Source organism: Nyctibius grandis, chromosome 4, assembly GCF_013368605.1.
Source record: "Nyctibius grandis isolate bNycGra1 chromosome 4, bNycGra1.pri, whole genome shotgun sequence".
Taxonomy (NCBI): domain Eukaryota; kingdom Metazoa; phylum Chordata; class Aves; order Nyctibiiformes; family Nyctibiidae; genus Nyctibius; species Nyctibius grandis.
The window spans coordinates 31,598,615-31,620,339 of NC_090661.1; the positions used below are offsets into that span (position 1 = coordinate 31,598,615).

The window sequence follows — 21,725 nt, forward strand, 5'->3', positions numbered from 1 at the left end:
TTCTGCTGCTAACACCAGCCAGAGTCTTCTTCACACCAAGCCCTTCAGGGGACTACAGCCCCAAAGCTGGTGAGTTTCGCCCCACCCCCACCCCCACCCCCCCCCATATATCTGCATCCATCTTCCCTTTCCCCCCACCCTCCACAATCCTTCTCTCCCCTCTCCTTTAAGGACAAGAGAGCAATGAGCTAGGACCATCTCTTCACTCCCACCTCTATCCACACCGACCAAAGATGGCAACTTCCAAGTTTCTTTTCCTCCTTCCCAGTATGGGAGGGATGAGGGTGTAATTTCAACTCACAAGTGCTATGTATTTAAAAAGAGCTTATTTGTCTACTTGACTAGCTCAGATTGATTAAATTCTACATCACACAGAGCTAGCAGAATATCCTTCTGACCCAGGGACATACTCAGCACCCAGCTCTTCCAAGACTGCAATGGCCTCTTACAATGTTTAACTACCTGGCATTGTTCATGGCCATATATATATGTACCCACAGGACATTACACATAGTAACAATGCTTGTAACAAAAAATACAGCTGATAGCATTAGACAGTGACTCATTTGTAAATTCTCATCCAAGAAAGCATCTTCTCCCAAAGGGAGGGAGAGGAAAGAAAAACAAATTCTCAGCTCAGCACTCTTACATCTCAGGTCAGCCATGGCTAACAATGTTGTGGGGAAGATACATTTGCTCCCTGAGGGAGATGTTGCTTCTTGCACCACACTTAAACCCCATAAGCATTTGAAACTGCATTATTGCCTTGGAATAGGTACTGTGCAGAAGACTTAAGTGGATACAATTTTTGGTCAAATAATTTTCCAATCTCTTTCATATGATGTGCAGAATGGTAGGGATGAAAGCCCGTTTTCCCATGGTTAGAAACTTGGCTGGAAAAGCTAAGTCTGAGTTTGCTCATTCTTATTCCCCTTTCTCCAGTTTGTTTTATTCCATAAAAAAGGTCATCCACAGAAGTAGGTCTAAACCAGAACATTCATTCCTGCTTAACAGGGTTTTCTTGCATTACACAATGTATTAAAACCAGCTGATCAAATCCAGCCAAATTGACATGTGCATGTAAAAGTGATTTTGTAAGGCAGGAAGATTACAATATGCCTTTCATCCCTGAAGGATCCCTCCGAGGTTTGTGAGGTATACACATAAACAACTAATCAAGCACTTCCACATCTGGAGAGACAGCTGCAACCAGATGGATCAAGGCACACTACAAGAATACATACTATAAGCAGAGAGAAGAATTTTGTCAAAAACTACCAGAGCAAATTCCTGCCATTACAAAAGTGCCCTGGCATCTTTCAATGGAAACAGACGGTATGCAGGAACTCTTTACAGTTGTTTTTTTAAGTTCTCATCTGAAAAACGCTACATGCACATTCAGATTAAACTGCACTAAATTCAGCATTTCCACCTCCAGAGGGATGAAAGGTTGGCTCAGTCCTGCCCAAATTCAAACCTGTTGTTCCAAGAAGTCTAGGTGCTTAGATGCCTAAGCCATCCTGAAGGGATGGTGTCTATAACTGACTAGCTTTCAGTTTAAAAAAATGAAACTGCTGCTGACATCAATGCTTGTTGATTTGTTTTCTCATCAGAAGTTTAGTTTTAAGGTATTTGCACAAGATTTGGCCATTATATAAAGGTGAGTTGAAGAAAAATCTGTTTTGTCCAAAATCAAAACACATACGTCCTCCTTCTTTTCCTTTTTCTTCTTCCTCGGGTGAGAGTCAGATTCCTGGGAGGGGGCATTGAGCTCGCTGGAATATTCTCGTATTAAGACTTCAATGGCCCCTTTAATTATCTGATCTCTTCTCTTTGTTTCCTCATCCAGTGCTTCATCATCATCATTTGTCGTCTCTGGTCTGGAGTTCTAAGGAAAAATTGCAAAGTAACAGGAATCAACAAATCAAGAATAATATTAGTTTTATTTCAGAAGTTCACCTTTGATCACATTCATGCCCCTACAGCATTTACTAAAAAAAAAAAAAAAAAAAAAAAAAAAAACCCCAAACACACAAACCCAAAAAAACCCAAAACAAAACACCAAAACCCCACAAAAACCAAACCACCTACAAGCAGTTATCAATTGCATTTAGTCAGATCTCTTCAACTGGCAATACCATAAGGCACCACATAGTTTACATGTGGAATGGCTGCAGAGAGCAAGTGTAGGATTGCATAATAAAACAGAACAGATAAATGGTGATTAAGGTGGTAGACAGGAAAAGAGAAAGCGCACACATGCTCACAGAAAGGCAATCACTATAGTCCAGCTCTTCATCAAAAGTTTCTGCCTTGTATCCTCCAGAACTTCATGTCATTTCAACAGCAGTTCCTCAAAGCCTTCTACTTAAGTGCCATGCAATACAAATGCCTACCTATAACTTTCAAGCTGCAACTTATAATGGGAGAACTATATTAAAGAAACATTGTTAGGGAAAACATTCCTTGCACAGCACACTTTTTCTTATTATTGTTGATCTATTACTTTGTAGTTCCTCATCTTTTTGCCCCTTTTCACTTTGCAGGGAAGAAAGGGAACACAAAGAAGTGCATTTCACTAAATGCTACATGTAAGGGTAGAACAATGATCTGCATACTGAGCAAGGTAGCCTGCCTCTTGATCCCCTGAATCTTTTAGAAAAATGGAATCTCACCTGAGAATCCAGCTGAGTATCCCGTCAAGTGATAGGTGGTGGGTAGAGTGAGGGGGAGGGAAGGGTCTGATGGAGCAGCAGCTAAGAATGAGGGGGAAGGGAGGATTCAGTTGGAGCTGAAGAGGCTGCCAGGCCAAGGAGGAGCAGGCTGAAAAGAGCTAGAAGGCAGTGACAGGGAACGGAACCGAAGAGGTCCAGGGAGAAGTGATCAAGGAGAGGAGCTATTTAGATAAAGGTTTGCTTGGTGTGTGTCTATAAGAAATTGTGTTGTAGTATACACATTTGACTACTTAATAAAAAATATTAAAGAAAAAAGTTGCAACTTTTGGATCTGAGTGAGACCAGCACACTGATGATGGTATGCAAGGAATCGCAAGCAGTATGATTACAATATGCTTCATCAATATTCCTCAGCAATTCATCACCTTTCTTCTCACGACCTCAACCAAAAAACAAAAAAAAAACAAAAAAAAAACACATTTGGAGCTAATCTCACTCTACATTTCAATGGAATCAACACATACTGTTGTCTTCACCAAAGCTACAAACGGTACCCTCTGCTTTATTACAATCAATCCCCTACGACTGATTGTAACCCACAGGAACTCACAGAAAACAAAATTCCTGAGAGATGTAGAACTCCACTGATACTTCAAGCTCGTTTATAATATCAGCTGTGAAGCACACTATTACAGGTGATGCCAACAGGAAACCAGGAAGTATGGAATGGAAAGGGCAGTCAAATCAAACCCTTGCCTAGATTAACAGCCAGTACATTACTCCATTCAAAACCCATGAAGTTAGCACTCTGCTTTACTGAGACATTGCATTTAATCCCATACACTGGGTACACAGTCAAAAACGTGTCAAGTAATTCAAGTTATCATTATGCCTCTAGTTCTGGTTAAATAAAATGAAATAAAAGTACTTGTGTTCCCACTGTATTTTACATACCTACAAGAACAATTCCAAATTGGAATTTTAAAAATCCAACTGCTGCAGTGTGATTAGTATTTTTAGCTTTCTGAACAAGAGCCTCTTCTTCCATTTTACAGAAAATAATTGTTTTAAGTACTATCTTAAGGCACATGCAGAACTTCAGAATAGTTAGAGACCAAGCCTAACAACTTGATTGTGATGTCAAATATTACTTTAGCAAAGAAACAAGATTAATTTTAATGCAAATTTGTCAGTTAAGTATCTTTGTACCTCACAAGAATTCAAAATATCAAATATCTGCAATTATTCCAGAACAGATCCTTAGCTCTAGAAAGGAATGGTACAAAACCAATTTCCCCATCTACTTAATGTCTGTAAGCTGCCCACTGTGTAGTAACTGTATCATCTACTGAATGTTCTACTACTTTCCTTTTCATTAATTTGTTCTAGAAGATCATCAGTGGAGGGGAAACTCCAATTCTCTTCAGACAGCTGATTTACAGACTCTGATAGAGTAACTACTTCTAGAGTTTATATACTTTCAAGAGTTTCTAAACAAAAATGAAGCAACAGAATCATGAGGTACAACATGTATTACTACACTTTAGAATGAATTACAGAATTAATTCTAGAGATTCAGTTGTAGCTTACAGATAAATTTGAATGCTAGTGAATTAAGAGCTTATACTTCACTGCCTTTCAACATATCTTCAGACTCATTAATGTGATTCTGGCGAAATCCTAAAATGAGTTAAGAGCAGAGACAAGAATAGAAACTAAGAAACACACTCATCATCTGACCTAGCAAGTATGTTACACTGCCCTCTGGCCAAAATAACACCAGTCACACATTATATACGTACCCCATTAGAAGCCTTTTTCTTTGCTTTCCATTCATCTAGCTGAGCCTTTGTCTTCGCATCAACTTTGACTAGCAGCTTCTTCTCTCCAATCTGGAGGTCATGGAGTAGTCTCAGTGCTCGTAGTGTGGATTCAGGTTCTTTGTATTCACAAAATCCAAAGGCTAAAACGGATGATTGAAATAAAAAAGTATTAAAGCTGTTCAGGTAATTTACTGTGTTTTGAACCAATAAACCTGGAACATAAGCACTTCTTTTTTTAAAACCAGGAGTACACATCATAAAAAGTCAAAAAGATCATTCACTGCATTAGTCTTTGATATAACTAACGGCCCAGTAAATAAGGTGAAAGCAATGCGCACATTGCAGATGCCCCATCCCTGGAAACATTCAAGGTCAGGTTGGCGCAGCTCTGAGCAGCCTGATCTAGTTGAAGATGTCCCTGCTCATTGCAGGGGGGTTGGACTAGATGACCTTTAAAGGTCCCTTCCAACCCAAACTATTCTATGATTCTATGACTGTGTTTGTAAAGCTTTTGACACATCTGTCTTAACTAAGGAATGCAGTCTACATGAAGACATCTCAGGTGGTTTTGCAATTGTCTGAAGACCAAAGACATCAATCAACAGCTTACTGTTAACCTAAAGGGAGGGGTATTTCAAACTAGGTTCTTCACAACGGTTATAGAAAGTTGTAAATGAGAAAAACACCTTATGAGAGCAAAATAAACAAAGTATGATATATAAGAAAGCTGAAGAAACTGAATTACATCTTAAAAAAGGAATAAAAAACAACCTAGGGAAGATATGAAAACACTAACAGCAAAAATTAGTAATAAAAATTGTTTCCTGTATCCACTGGAGAAAGGTCACAAGAAAAAATAAACTTCAATTTGACGACAGGGAAGTAAGATAAATTTTACATCACAAAACCTCCTTAACAGAGAAGGATAATACATAGTAATGGAAGAGACTATTAACAGTGTTGCAAATATGCTCCTTTGGAGGCTAAATCCAAACTGGTAAACCTTTCTCAGGATGGTCTCTAAGCTCCTGATTTAGTCTCAGAAATGAAAGGTGAGCAAAATTAGGCCCCCAAGACATTTTCCCATTTAACCTCTCTCAATTCTATTTTTCTCACTCTGTCTTGATTCCAAAGACAGAAAATACTAGCCCTTTACTAGGAAGTATTTAGCAGTTAAGTTTCATATACAATATCTTAAAATTTAGAAGTACTAAGAATAGCAACATGTCAGACATTTGAAAAGCTGACGGGTAATAAAAACAAGAGTCTGACTAGAGATTTTTAGAAGTATGAACAATTACCTTGAAGTTTTCCAGATGCCCCTTGTACTCTCTTCCAACTCAAAACCAAGCCACATTTCTGCATTAAAGATAAATATTATTAAATATTATTGTTTATGTTCAAAACGTTACAAAAACTTAACCACTTTTTGCAAAAGATGACATGCAAAAAGGGTAAACACTACTAAAAATAAAATACGTCTATGTTCACTGACATCTACAGCTCAAAAAAGCTGTACTCTTCACTTACTGACTTCAAACTCAAGCATAATGGACTGCTATTCCAGTGAGTGGGATTAACTCCACTTTTAGTTTCAATCCACTGCTTGTGGGTCATTACTTCATTCATCAGCCAAAGAAGAAACTTAACAAGCAGTCCACTGTACTTACTGCTAGAAGCTGCCGTATGAGCATGTCCGAGGCCTTCTCAGAAATGTTGCCTACAAAAACAGTGGTAGTGGGACCGCTGTTTTCATCATTTTCTTTGTTCTTTAAGCCAGGATGTTCTTTTCTGGCTCCCAAATGTTTTCCAACCATAGACACCGTGGTAGGAACTAATACCTAGAAAGAGGAGGAGAGGGTGGAAAATAAAGTGTTTAAATCTGTAAGACAAAAGAGTTGGGGATGGACACGTGCTTCAAAATTAATTAGGCTTACATAGCAAGACACTAATAAGTGGTTCGGGCTTTAACATTTTATACAACACAAAGAAGACTGTCATTTTCTGGCAGTGACAGAAAAAAAGGTGTAGCTGAACACGGCTACTGGAAGGTCTCAAGGTGAGCATACAGTAACATTAGGTATTATTTCTTCTACAAATAACTAATATGCAACATTTGAGTCACTGGAAGTTGAAGTACCTTACCTAACAGTGTAAAAAGCAAGCTGCAAATAGAAAAGTAACTCTGACTCAAAAGACTTCAACAGACACAACAGGTCTTAAAGCTTTCACAGAGTGAATGAACACTACTACTTTATTTAATCAATACACAACCCAAAGCCTCTTTGGGTTAAGGAGCAAACATTTGTAAAATACATAGTACAGAGATAGGCACAATCGTCTGTTCCATTTTGCTGCACCTGAGATTTAACAGTACATATGCACTGAGGCCCTCTTCTCAAAACACCCTTACAGAAGTGTCACAATAAAAAATTATTTTAATCAGAAAACTGAATATTGCATTTGTTCCAGTATCTTCGTCTTAAATACATCAGTTACTATGAACATATCCTCCTGTAACAGATAATACAAGCTATCAAAAATTCAGGATTTTGGGGAGATTTCATTTATGGAAAATCGTAGAAATGGTAATTCGCCTTGAGGCCAAGAAGTAACCTTTATATTTTAAAGAGCGCTTTTTTCTGCCCCATAAATTATAAACCTTCCTTCCAACAAGAAATTAGTAAGACAAAGAGACCTTTCTCTCATCTGCTCTTCCATAGATGCATATTACATGCAACTATTCCTTCCCCTGCAACACGGGGAAAGAGAGCATGTTTGTAAGCTTGTTAATGCACACCTACGGTTGTAGTTGCAGCCTACCTGAAGGGAGGCTGTAGTGGAGTGGGAGTCGGCCTCTTCTCCCAGGCAACTAGTGATAGGACAAGAGGACATAGCCTCAAGCTTTGCCAGGGGAGGTTCAGGTTGGACATTAGGAAGCATTTCTTCTCAGAACAGGGTATTAGACATTGGAACGGGCTGCCCAGGGAGGTGGTGGAGTCACCATCTCTGGATGTGTTTAAGAAAAGACTGGACATGGCACTTAGTGCCATGGTCTAGTTGACAGGGTGGTGTCAGGGCAATGGTTGGACTCGATGATCCCAGAGGTCTCTTCCAACCTGACTGATTCTGTGATTCTGTGATCTTTCTGGCTGACTCAGCAGTGCTGCATGATGGCCTTCTAAACCTGGATGAGGTGATGCCTCCAGAGCACTGTTAGGCCAACAAACTCAAAAGCAAGAGACCTGATATCTAACTGATCTAGTTGTACTGCATAGGAAGACCATGCACGATCCAAAGGCAAAGCCTAAATCATTGTATTTCTGAGAAGTACATCTTCTTGCAGGAACAGTAATTGCTTCACCTTTTCAGCTCCAGAGGTTACTTCAAACTTTGTCTAGGTCAGAAATAAGCATAATATTTGCTAATAGTTGCATTCAAATGAAGCACTTCCTTTCATAGTACGAATTCTGATGGAATAGAGCAAAACAAAAATACTGTTGACAACTACTAAGTTTTACTCTCCATTTTATTTTGCTACCATCTCATCCCCCCTGTAATACTTACAGTTGGAGCAGGAGCCATAATGCCCATTGGTACAGGAATCATAGGGGTCCCTGAGAAAGACAAGACATTAATATTAATCTGCCCTGCTGAGATTACTGATGAATACAAATGAAGTGGTCACAGACATGATTTTCAAACCAGACAGCAATTTTGGTCAAAGAATTTCAGAGTACTCATCAATCACCAGTAATTCCTTAAGCATTCAAGCATAGCCTGAGTACACTAACATACCATGTGCATCCTGGTCACTTTTAACATATTACCATTTCAACTCTGCTCATTACAAACAAATCTATTTTCAAATCACATTCAAACCACGGTATTGTTCTAGAAGACAGCCGTGTGATGAATGAGCCCATGAATTCCATAACTTGAGAGCAAAAGCAGCTGAAGTCCTACAGATGATAATCTCATTCCTGACCTGCTCAGTTCTCATAGCACAATCAATTCTGCACACAGCTTAGGGATGAGGTCCTGTAGAGAATGCCACCAGGCTTCATGCTACTACTTATGGAACAGCTTAATAAAGGTGGCGTAGAAATCCAGAAGCTCCCTACCTGCTGAACACTTGACTTGGCAGTCTCTAAAACTTAATTTAAAACAGTATTTAATCAGGTGAAACCATGCAATACCCTCTTTCCCACTACCAAATTCACTGGCAGCTTTAAGTACTACCACATCAGCCAATACCTGATCATAATAAAGGCTGTTTATCTTTCCACGCCAGCTGCTAGAAGAGGTTAAAGATATTAAGTGAATTGATTTCAGAACTACTTGCTGGCCAGTAAAGACATTGAGACTCAAGAACAATGAAGTCAATCTCATGTTCTTCAGAGAAATATCCTCTAGGGATCCTAGATCTCTTTTTTCGTTCTACAAAAAACTTTCTTCGTCTTTCACTCTCAATCCTTCCCTTCTGACCCTTCCCTTCTCCATCTCTCTTACTGCTGTATTCATAAAATCCTAACTAAACTTCTGCAACCTACTGTTCCTGGACTTGTTCCCCTACTTTCTCCAGGGCCTAGTCCTGAAACACTTCTCCTCAGACACCCTCTCCAGCTTTCTTCTCATCCACTCTGGTTTTGCTTTGTTTCCATCATTTATTTTCTCCATCACTCAATCCTCTTCCTCAGTCCCTTCATATTAAAGTTATACTACCTCCTACCCCTCCATCCCTCCAAACCATTCAGAGAATCAAAAGGTAAAACTGAGAGCAGTACAATGCATCGTGGCATCTCAGACTGAAGCAACTATTCCAAGAAAAGACTCTGGCTGTGCAGCCCTGTAACTATTATAATTATCATGATGCTGCACTTGGATTTTAAAGTTACAATTCAGTAAAGATACTTGTGTTATCACTGACATGACAGTTCTCTGAAACTATCAGCCCAAAAAAATCCACTAAAATGTTGGACATCATAAGCAAACATACTGATGTGATCAAGACCACAGGCATCATTTAGCTGCTATACAAAAACCTGGTGCACCTATACCTTGACTACTGCCTACAGACCTGGTCTCTGCAAGCCAAGAACAACATGCAGCCTTAGAGAAGAGCAACTAGATGACTTAAGTGTTGAACCAGCTGCTTTACTAGGAAAGACTCTGAAACTCTTCAATTGTGGAGGTTTGCAAGGCATGGAACACAACTGAGGTGTACAAAACCACCATATGCAACTCACACAACTCTCACATCACAACTGGTGCAGGAGGGGGACACTAAGTAGGCAATAAGTTTAAAGACAGACATAAGAAAGTAGCACTTTACCCAGCGGTTTATGAACTTGTCAAATTTGGTGCAAGAGGTGACAGTGGAAATGGACAGTAACAGCAGGTTCAAAAAATATAAAAATGTTCATGATGACAGGTCCAGAAAAAGACAAAAGAAAAAAGAAAGATCATACTCTAACATCCCTAACACTACAGTTGTATGAGGGAACAGACTTAGAAAGCAGACAGGTGTACTTGCCCACAATGCATCAGGCTGTATGGACTGCTGGTCTGACCCACTATAGCATTTCTTACATATGAACAGTAATTTTTTACATCTTAATGGTACCTGATAATCTTCAGAGATTACAAGAGTTATCAGAATCACCTCCTTATCAAATCTTCCACACAAGATACGGAAATGCTAGAACTTCTTATTTTTAACAGCCATATTTTTAAGCAAAGCCAAACACTTAACTTCATTCTTACACAAGCAAACTGCTCTAGCTGAAACTTTAAAAAAAAAAATATAGGCTGAGTAAGATAACTAGAACAAGAAATTTGGGCCAAACCGCTAGCTAAAGATAACATTATAAGCCACTAAAATTGTGATCTTACATATGGAATAACTTCAGAGTAGACTTTCATAAAGTCACTGTGGCATTTTCAACTCTATTGATACACTTGTGCTAAGAAATGAGAGATCCATATCCTCTACATGCCGAAATATGTTATCTGCACAGGTAAGCAAATCGTGTTTCTAGTGTGCAGAGAAAAATTTAATTCTTGCTTAATACTAGACTCCTCCACTCTACATACTGTTTGGATTACTAGTACTGAAACAAGACTATTTATATAAAAAGTCAAACACAGCAAGAGAACAAGAAGATCTTTGTCACACATGTTAAGAAGCAAGTGTTCAGAGCAAAAGCTTTTATCAGGCATTTAAAAATATTCTTCAGAAAGTTATTTTTAAAAGTAGCTGGTGTTTTTCACACTATTAGATATAAACTGGAGCTAGTAAAGATAAGAGGTATGGTTTTAAAATCTAACTTGAACTTTTTGATGGCAGAATGCTACCTAATCAAGACCTCTGCCTTTGGCAGAAAATAGATAACATCTCATGGATCTCAGGAATAAAAAGTTTAGAAAAATTAATGCAAGTAAAGATTAGCCTGTTGAATGAATGTGCACAAACCATTCCTGAGTTAAGCCATCTGGTTTTTGAATGGCTTTATTGTCTACAAAACACTTGTGCACAACACAGCTTAAGAGCATAAAGACAGCAGTTATTTTCTGCAGCCCTTGTGATGAATTTTAAAGGGACAATTCTCTAAAGTATTCCTCTCTCCCACTCACTCTGCGGTCTCCTGCTTCCAGTCACTGTTATCTATACTGGCAATGTACAGAACGAAGGTGCTTCCAGACCAACGACTTAAAGTCTCAACACAAAACCCATAGGCTGATCTTACAGATGACCAAAAAAAAAGGTGGGATCAATTTTGGGAAGATTAGAAGAAATACGTAACAGTCAAGTTACAGTAACAGTCAAGTTACAGTAACAGTCAAGTTACAGTAACAGTCACAGTGAAGTTTGCAAGATGAATGGAGGAAAGTATGTAAGAAGCAGAATAAAAGAAAGTGGGACTTATAAAAAAGTGGAGAAAAACTTCTCTCAAAGTTACTCCTATATTTTCACACCACACATACTCAGTATACGCAAGTGTTTCCAAAGGCTATTACAATGGATTATTTGAAAGGAACTGAAAATCATAGTCTACTGTCAAAACAGTGGCTCTTAGAATACCCAACGTTAACAAAAATCACCACCTAGCTTCAGTCTTGGGAAAAAAAGGGCCAAGACAAATTCCGGTATTGTCTCTAATGGTTTGATTTCTGGTCAGAAGTAAGCAGCTTTTGGTAGACCAAAAGGAGCTTGCTCATATGACATGATCTGCGAGTAAACTAGAAACTCAATTGCAACATACATGAATCAGTTATTGAAATATGTTAAGAGCCAGTAACTTTTGTAAATAATACAATTCAGAATAATAAAAGGTAATTTATTTCTACAAAACTTCCATATAATAACATAGCTTACCAGGAGGTACAGGTGGAGGAAAGCCAGGGAACTGTGGAGGTGGGATCCCAGGGGGGAGCGTTGGGATTCCCATAGGAGGGCGATTCAAATGAGGTGGAAAAGACATTCTTCCAGTCACAATCTGTCAAAAAGACAGAAAAGGAAACTATTATACTAGTCAGTTCCCAAACATGAATTACAAAAGCAGAGCACGTGGTAAGTGCCCATAATGATTTTAAATCTTTATATGGACATTCAACTACAAACTAAAACTATTTTAAACTCTTTTCCCCCTGCTATTCATTAAGTTACAAATGTAGTAGACATCTTCTTTCACAATGAAAAACAGCACTTCTAGGAATGTGTTTCCAAATGAAATGAAAAACAACTTGTCCTGGTTTCACTGGGATTTGGTTTCAGTTTGTGGCCAGCCATGGTGATCAAGGCCCTCAGCAGTTAAATCCAGGGCAGCTGACCCAGGCTGGCTCACAGGTGTATTCTATATCATTAACATCAAGCTCACTATAAAAGAGAGGGTTTGCTGGTGGGGCTTTTCCTGCTCTCCTTGCCTCTTTCAGAAAGCGGCCCAGCAGAAAGAGACCTGGGGGTGCTGATAGACAGCCAGCTAAACATGAGCCAGCAGTGTGCCCAGGTGACCAAGAAGGCCAATGGCATCCTGGCCTCTATTAAGAATAGTGTAGCCAGCTGGTCTAGGGAAGTGATCATCCCTCTGTACTCGGCACTGGTGAGGCCGCACCTTGAATACTGTGTCCAGTTCTGGGCCCCGCACTTCAAGAAAGATGTTGAGGTGTTGGAGTGAGTCCAGAGGAGGGCGACCAAGCTGGTGGAAGGGTCTGGAGGGTGTGACCTACGAGGAACAGCTGAGGGAGCTGGGGTTGTTTAGTCTGGAGAAGAGGAGGCTCAGAGGTGACCTTATTGCAGTCTACAACTACCTGAAGGGAGGTTGTAGTGAAGTGGGAGTTGGCCTCTTCTCCCAGGCAACTAGTGATAGGACAAGAGGGCACAGCCTCAAGCTTCGCCAGGGGAGGTTCAGGTTGGACATTAGGAAGAATTTCTTTTCAGAAAGGGTCATTAGACATTGGAATGGGCTGCCCAGGGAGGTGGTGGAGTCACCATCTCTGGATGTGTTTAAGACAAGACTGGACATGGCACTTAGTGCCATGGTCTAGTTGACATGGTGGTGTCAGGGCAATGGTTGGACTCAGTGATCCCAGAGGTCTCTTCCAACCTGATTGATTCTGTGATTCTCCCTCTTCCTTGTGATTCCTGGAGCAACTTGCCAGCGATCTGTGGACAAGTATACTTTTGTCTATTTTGTGTTGTCATTTACATTGATTTCTTCATTTCATTAAATCTGGTTAACTTCATCTATAAGTCTCCCTCTCCTTTTCCCAATTCCCTTCCTCATTTGGGGAAGGGACATTGGGTGAGAGAAAAACTGCTATTGTTTAGCCCCAGGTGCTGGCTAAATGAAGACACAACTATATCTGACTCCTCATACCAATGGTTTACAAGGACTGTGAATTAAACAGCATTTAACAGTTTGTACAGTTTCTTTAAAATAAAGCTATCTTTTGCAGTATCTGAAAACAGATGTAATCTTGTAATAAATTTTCAATAAGGCAAGCAGTTCTCTTGTACAAGAGATGATCACACACAATACAACTGTGGAACAAGATGAGAGAAAGAACTGGGACGTCCTGATGCTCAGCATTGACAGGAATTATATTTAACACAACACTGGGGAGATGCCCAAATTCCAGCACATAGACAGTTAAAAGCTTGGAAAGGGGTTCTCTGAACTATTTTTAACTTCCCATTTCACACATTTTCTAGAGCTCAACTTGGACAATAGCCGAGAGTCAATAGGCTACCATGGAGAGTAAAGATTGTTTTAACATCATTTGGTATTCAGATGGTTATTATTATGTGTGTATTACTGGCCCTGTAAGAGACACAAAAAACTCAAGATCACTCTTAACACAACTAACAGGGCATGTATTCTTGCTTCCAGTATTATCTCAGCAACCTTACACGGTCAAGTCTCAAAAAAAGGTTGGCCCTCAGTTCTAAATAAACCAAAACGGATCCTGAGTATTACTGCTGAGCCTATAGGTACATTCACACTGCAGTGAGGAAGCACTAGAGGAACTTCAAACACATTGCACTGTGTGGACATGAATCACAAAGTCACTGTATCACAAGTGACAAGAGTCCAGTTAGCTGTCTGTGCAAACATTTGTGTTTCTCGGTGGACTATACAGACTGCTTTATAACCTACAGTATCTTCACTGCAACTGTTCTCCAAACAGGCAACCACGACTCAAAATCAAAGCAGGTGGCTTTGAGAAAAAAGAGCTATGATAAGCAAAATTCCAACATGTACAACAGACCTGTAGCTTATAAGAAGCTTTCCCCAGCTTCCTGGCACTGAATACACAAGAAACAGGAAATGAGCTTTGCTGGAGACAGATGTGCCTTCTCCAAGAGATATGTAAACATGTACAAGAACAAGTAATTAATGACAGTCTTAAATACTAGAAGTAAGAGCTAGTATCAGTACTCTACCATAATAGTAGATACATTTGAAAGAGCTAAAAAATTATAAGAAGAGAATTGTGTAGCAAAACTTTATTCCCACAGAATCTGGAACCAACTATGAGAGATAAATGTATATAGTAGACTGGAGAGGATGAAAGGGAAACCCAAATGTATTTGGTAATACCTTTGAGCATCAGAACTTATTTATTCTGGTACAAAAACACATATATGGCCCTATAGCATAATTCACTCAAAGACACATTTACAAGTACATCAATTGCAAGAGGCTCATGATGATGGCATTCATTATTTGGCCCCAAAGGGTATTCATCAACATCTCACCAGAAGATAAACACTCTCGTGACACAAAATCTAAGATGGTAGAACAAACAAGAAACCAAAGGCAAGCATTCCTTCAACAGTTCAATAGAGTATTTTATACAATATAATAAACATAAAACCTTCCTCCCCACCTGCCCTTAGAATCCATATGCCTAAGAACATGCTTCCTTTCTGTCATTCTTGAATTTTTAAAACTGAATGGGCAAAGAAAAGCAGCAAAGGTGCACTGCCAAAACATGCTATTTGGAAGAACATTATTTATTGCCGCTTCAGACTACATGCACATCAGCCGACATTCCTCTAGAATCTGAAACTTGGATGGTACGGAAGAGAACAAAACTCCCTTATCTGCCTTGGTATCACTATTTGAAAACTTTTTCACCAAAAAAAATTAGCCGGCAGTCCCAGTAAATGCAGCAAACTAAGATCTTTAAGGCTCTCAGTCCTTATCTATATTGCAAGCTGATAGACAACTGGATAAAATTCAAAGCTGTTTTGGTGCAGGATGGTAGAGCAATAAGCTGTTGGGTCTGAGATGGTTTTAAATGGGCTACAATAATATTAGACCCTCCGAGGTCCACAAGACATTAAAGAGTGGCCTGTTAAACAAAAAAGAACAACGGGGGAAGTAATTTTCCAGGCTGCCTGTAGGTGCAGTCCCTTCTTTTGCTCTGATAAGCACTTTATCTGAGACACCATTTTGGACAAGCTAAAAAAAAAAAAACCAAACCTAGGGACTAAGAGCTGAAACAATTCTTTGAATAAAAAGATGCTGCAATATACCGTACTCAATGGATGTTACACATGCACACAGGCAAATTTATGTTTTTTTTAATTTAAATTTAAAAAAGCAAATATTTAGCAGTCAACAAAGTAATTGTTACTGCATAAAAGGAATGAGGCAGTTAGTAAGAACAGATCAAATTTAGTCTTTCAATCATCTAGTCAGATAGTGTGAAACACACCGTAATCTGTAGGGCTTCAACAATCCATTTCACTTGAAGCACTCTGTTCTTAGTTTTTCCATATTTGTACAGTTATTTTCACAGCAGCTAGAAAGCTGCCCTGTTACTGACTTAATTCTTGCTCGGACCAATCCTAGCACCTCTGCTGTCTGTGACACTGAAGATCAACACTACAATTAAAGAAAGCCTTGGTATCTTTCTTGCTACTATACGTAACTACCACTGTGAAATCGGCAGAGAGAACAGTTTAATTCTGTCTCTGTTACGAAAACTGTGAGGATCAACAGAAACCAAGATTGAAACTGTTCACTGGAGAAGTGAGAGATCTGGATGGAAGAAGATGCATCCAGTTCCTTGTAACAGCCAAGACGCTACAACAAAGGGAACACAGTAGCACATTTTTTCTGTCAGCAGCTAGAGAACACACAAGAAACATACATACTCTTCCAGCAGTCAGGGGGACCTCTGACATCAAATTGATAAGCAACTACAAACCAAGGGTTAGGTATGGAAAGTTAGGAGATGCTGAACTGGGTCTAAGTAGAATACACTTGTAGAAATCTCAGGAACAGTATCTTGAACTTCTCTGCAGACTGTCCTACACCCTGTGATGTTCAGTGATCAGTGTCTGATATATTTACTGTGGTCTCAGTATTGTATATGGCGATCTTCAAATTTCCCCAATATATTCCAATGTGTAAGTTAGGAACTAAACAGTCCCGAGATATTTTTAAAACCTCAACTGACTTATGAAACTATTACCTCAAGTGAAATTGGATGTAAGCTGCATTCTTGATAGCTGCATTTTAACTAGCAGCTCTTTAAGTAAGAGATTAATGTGTGTAAATGTTACAGTGGTCACAAAGACACAGGGGTAAGAAAAGCAGTGAGCATCTGGCCTGACACCATTCAAAATACTGAAACCATGACATCTTCAGCCCCCAAAAAGATGGATTTGTGTCTGGTCTCCGAATCAAAGTGTAGTCAATCTAGGCTATGTCCACGCTAGCAATCAGGGCAGGACAACGGGAACGGGTCTGTTAACCAAAACAGGTGAAGCTGAGACCCTAATGTCCACACTACACATTTTGGGGAGGCCTACCCCACTGGAATGAATGCTCGTTTGTAGGTAAGAGTGCATTTTTCAATACATTTTCATCCAAAAGGAATGCAGTTCATCCACTGGAATAGTGCAAACCAATGTGAAAAAAGGCTTCCCAAGTGAGGATGACTGCGAGACTTCCTTCAAAAGCACGCTCCTGATCCAAGTTAACACAGTAACGTAGGTGCACGCTTTATTAGCCTCAGGCAATTTTTGTAAGCTGCATATTAATCATGTCATGGATGGCAAAACATCTAAGCTTACTCCAAGCAGACCCAGCTCAAATCCAGGCCGAGCTATTAACTAAAGCAAGTGCTACACAAACACAGCTACAATATTCCAGGTTCAACTTTGGTCTGGAAGGAGTTCGGCTGCTTTCATACACAGCTCTTCTGAGTTAATAAGTCCTAGTGGAATCAAACACCATGCAGAGCCAGCTACACCAATTTTCTGAAACTTGGGAGAGAGTACAGGGATGCCCATATGGCTCTAAGGTTTGGTAAAATCCACTGAGACTTGTTAGTTCTGATGCAGCGCTATCCCTGCTGGGCCAGAGCTCTGTCCATTGGAAGCACGCTGGCTCTGACACACAACTAAACAAGTGCACAGGGCTGGCCTGAGGATATGCTGGACTCAAGCGTCTGAGACCACACAGAACTCAGAATCACTATGAAAACAAGGGTCACCACCATTCAGACATTGCTGCCCTGTGCTTCTTTATTAGCTCCGACTCCCAAAAGCCCCAATAAGAGGGGACTGACTGTATGAGAGGATTGTACTAGCCTGGATGCACTATTAATGTATTTTTTTTTTTAAATCATAGTATTCTTTAAATCTTTTTTACTTACTCCATTTTTTTAATAAATGGGTGAAGAGATGTCATAAACAGAATGTAAGTTTAATAAAAATCTCTGGTAACTAATGTTTTTTAGACCGACTATTACATCACTCACCCAGGGCAGCACCACAATTCTAGCAGTGTCACGGGATTAATCTCCTTAGTATTTCTGTGTTTACACATCATAACTTCTATTTAAAAACCTGCAAAACATATTAACCATTTTCAAAACAGTTAAATTCCCCATGAAACAAAGAGTTACAGTACTTACTGTTGAGTTGCTCTTATACTAAACAAAGTTAAAATTAATTGTAAAAATCCTGAAGTCTTAATGCATAAACAAACTTAATGTGTTTTAATAATACAGACATGTAGTGTTGTAACAGCAGTGGCAGTATGGCTGATCTAGCTTGATTTCATTTTGTTTGATTTCAATTTCTGTTCAACATTCTCCCAATATAATTCTTCTGCACCACAAAAAAAAAATCTGTATGCTTAAGTCTAGAATAAATTGCACGAAATAGCTGTGCAAGCTAGTCCCTCAAATAAGGGAGCAGTAAGCACAAAACTTGTTTGGAATTTTTTTTTAAAGTGAGCTGCAATCCAGCTTTGATTATAATCTTAACATTTAGATTATTACAAGAGCACCTGACAAAATCCACACCTATGGTAAGTGTATAACACTATGCTATTTAGTAATGCCCTAGTTAAAGAGATGTTATACCAAGACATTTGATTTATATATCCATATTAGTGTGTTTCTCTGAAAACAGAAAACCTTTCACACATAAAAATGTTTTTAATGCTTAAGAATTATAGTAATTCCTATTAAGAATCATACAATGTTTTGGCATTTGATTCTCATTTCAATACCTAGGTAGCAACAGATAGTGAATAATAATTTCCTCTAATTTATGACAAAGTATTTTAGACATTTTGTGTCATATGATTGGGGCAGCTGAGCAACAAAAGCATTTTCAGAAGCAACTGGAGGAAATGTATGCAGCAAAACCAACCTATTAAAGTCAGTACTATCACATAGGCTTTTGTATCAGCCTCTACAAGATGTATGGATTTTTAAGCCATTCCATTATAAAAATAAATAACCCCATTGTCACCCATTGGAGATGCTGTTTATATTATTGCTTCTCAAAATAAAAAAAAAAAAAGAGCTCCTTAAAAGAAAAATCTTTTATTTCAAGCCAACTGATTCTCTCAGTGAAAGTGTCCACTTTCTTATAGAGCCCTACAGTTTTCTCCAAAACTGCCTGCAAGTTAAGCAAGGCATCAATGTCAAACACAATAGACATGGGGAGAGATAAAACAGATCACGAACTGTTTATTTCTGAACAAAACTAGTATTTGCTCAAGCCTGTTTTTCAGAGGTGGTCTAGAAAGCGTTCACTAAGTGCCATGGAATAAGTTGCATCCCAAACCATTATTATGAAGCAACCTAAAAAGCAACATGTTTATCCAAACCAAAGCCTCAGTCCGAAAGCCCTTTAACTAGGGCTCTGTTACGCATGTCACCAGAACTTTACAATCTTTGATTTAGTTCCTAATTCTGTGCCTCTGCACCCATATAAAGCCCTAGTCAGTCAAATAAGTGACTTTCCACCCTAACTGTGCTATTAACTCTTCCCAAAACATAAACATGGCTTTGGCATTACAACATCTATGTGAACGGGCACTCGAGAGACAGAAGCAGAGAAACTACGTACAATGCCACTATTGCACTATGTACAACGCCACTCCTTTACAAGTTAAGTAAGGAACCCACCCGTTCTTCCTTCTCTCTATTTGTTCTGGACCATCTTCCACACAAGCTGATGCAATACCTGAAGCAATGCTTTCCTGCCCCACAAAAAAATTGCCTAAAATCCGTGTGCGTGCATTTTATCTGAATAGCCTGAGAACTATACAACTTTTAATATTTCACTTCCTGTAAGCCCAAAAAAAAGTTACTTGTGTTCGGGATGTTTGCTGTATTTAAAGAAAAAACTTTCTTTTCCTTCAGGCAGACAAAGGTGTTTTTCTATAATGGAAAAGGACGTCATGAGAAAAACATGCCAACGTACACACCACAACTGCTACCGACACGGATGAATCACTAATTCTTTTATGCACAACACGTGTTAAGATGACTACCCCGGTCCACATTAAGGACATTAACTTCCCTGCCGCGGTACCGTCGAAAAATGTTTCCTCGCGTTACCTGACATCAAAAAGTAAAATCCCATCCCCGATCAGCGGCGGCCCGGCCCCGGCTGGGCAACAGCTTCGGGCCCGGCAAACCCTCCGCCACGGCCTCATCCGCTCCCACTCGAGAGGCACAAGGCCTCGTCCCGGGCGTGAGACGGGCTCCTCCCGCCTTCCGCCCGCCGGGGCCGGCTTCCCGCCGCGCCTGCGCGAGGGACTCCCACGCCTCCTGGGCGGGAGAGGAAGCGAAAGGCCCCCGCCGCCACGCTCTCGCGAGCGCCTCCCCAAGGCCGCTCTCCCGTTCCACCTCGCCACTAGGCCCACGCCACCTACCAGCCGAGCCGCGAGCCGCAGCCGGCGAGAGGCCGCCGGCGCCTGCCACTGCCTAGGGTGCGGGGGCGCGGCAGAGCGGCACAGGCCCGGCCGCGCCTACTCTCAGCAGGCGGCTGAAACGCCGCCTTCCCTCTCATCGCCCCGCCGCCCCTTGCTTCTCACCCCTTCGGTGCGGAGCGGGAGCCGCGTCCGGAGCGTCGCCGCGGCCCCTCCAAGCCGCACGGGCCGGGGATGGTGCAGGGGGACGCCGCTCGGCCGCCTGAGGCCCGGCTGGGAGGGCCCGGGGCGCCACTAGGCCGCGAACACACCGCGCCGAACCGCCGCCGCCGCGCTGCGCGGGGTCATGTGAGCCGCCCCTTCCGTCAGCGGCCCGACCTGCACCGCGCCGCGCAACCATAGAGGCGGCCGTGCCAGAGCGCCCTCCCGCTCCCAACCCGGGCAATAACGCGCCTACCCATAGAGCGACAGCGGCTAGAAGGGCAGCGAGAGAGAGAAAGGGAGAGAGAGAAAGAAAAGGCATCAGGGCTGCCGCCATCTTTGCCGGGGGCAGGCGGCGCGGAGCGGCGCCGTGACCCAGCCCCGAGCTTCGCCATCTTGAGGTCAAATACCGTCGTTCGGGGCTGCGGGTGGTTTAAGGCGCTGGAAAGCCTCCCGCTGTGGGCTAGCACCAGCCCCCCTCACCTGCCCGCGCCCCCTCGGTTAGTTCCGGACTGCCATTTCCCACTGCCGCGCCCTCAGGCAAGGCTTAGCTGCGACCCAGCTGCATTTAGCAAATTTTAAGGGCCGAGAAAGCTAAAACAAAAAGCAGTCTTACGGTCAGTAGATATAAAGATATAGAATCATAGAATGGTTTGGGTTGGCAGGGACCTTTAAAGGTCATCTGTTCCAACCCCACTGCAGTGAGCAGGGACATCTTCAATTAGATCAGGTTGCTCAGAGCCCCGTCCAACCTGACCTTGAATGTTTCCAGGGATGAGGCATCTACCACTTCTCTGGGCAACCTATTACAGTGTTTCACCACCCTCATCGTAAAAAATGTCTTCCTTGTATGTAGTCTGGATCTACCCTCTTTTAGTTTAAAACCATAACTCCTTGTCCTATCACAACAGGCTCTACTAAAAAGCCTTTCCCCATCTTTCTTATAAGCCCCTCCTACTGAAAAGTTGGAACAAGGTCTTCCCCAGAGCCTTCTCTTCTCCAGGTTGAACAACCCCAACTCTCTCAGCCTGTCCTCATAGCAGCAGTGTTCCATCCCTCTGATCATCTTTGTGGCCCTCCTCTGCACCCACTCCAACAGGTCCATGTCTTTCCTGTGCCGAGGGCTCCAGAGCTGGATGCAGTACTGCAGGTGGGGTCTCACCAGAGCCAGCAGAATCGCCTCCTTCGGCCTGCTGGCCACACTTCTTTTGATGCAGCCCAGGATATGGTTGGCTTTTGTGGAAAGCTGTATCTCTGCTGAAAAACCTAAAGATTTACAGAGCAAAAAGAGCAAACACCAGTATCTTAGGTGGCTATATGCTCAGCAAAAA

The 21,725-nt window shown here is 41.1% G+C and overlaps 1 protein-coding gene across 3 annotated transcripts in view; it reads right to left on the bottom strand.

Annotated features, from left to right (window-relative positions):
* The window catches only part of RBM25 (RNA binding motif protein 25), a 38,617-nt gene extending 18,093 nt beyond the window's left edge, over positions 1-20,524 (bottom strand). For 2 of the 3 annotated variants that reach the window (XM_068399323.1, XM_068399325.1), the window contains exons 1-7: positions 20,359-20,524; positions 11,877-11,997; positions 8,066-8,115; positions 6,169-6,339; positions 5,800-5,857; positions 4,478-4,638; positions 1,706-1,888 (exon numbers count right to left, since the gene is read on the bottom strand). In XM_068399323.1, coding sequence (XP_068255424.1) covers positions 1,706-1,888; positions 4,478-4,638; positions 5,800-5,857; positions 6,169-6,339; positions 8,066-8,115; positions 11,877-11,982 — 729 coding nt within the window. In that variant the 5' untranslated portion in view covers positions 11,983-11,997; positions 20,359-20,524. Of the gene's footprint in view, positions 1-1,705; positions 1,889-4,477; positions 4,639-5,799; positions 5,858-6,168; positions 6,340-8,065; positions 8,116-11,876; positions 11,998-17,779; positions 17,868-20,358 lie in introns of all 3 variants that reach the window. The other variant, XM_068399324.1, reaches the window with a different exon arrangement.
* Between the last annotated feature and the right edge of the window lie 1,201 nt (positions 20,525-21,725).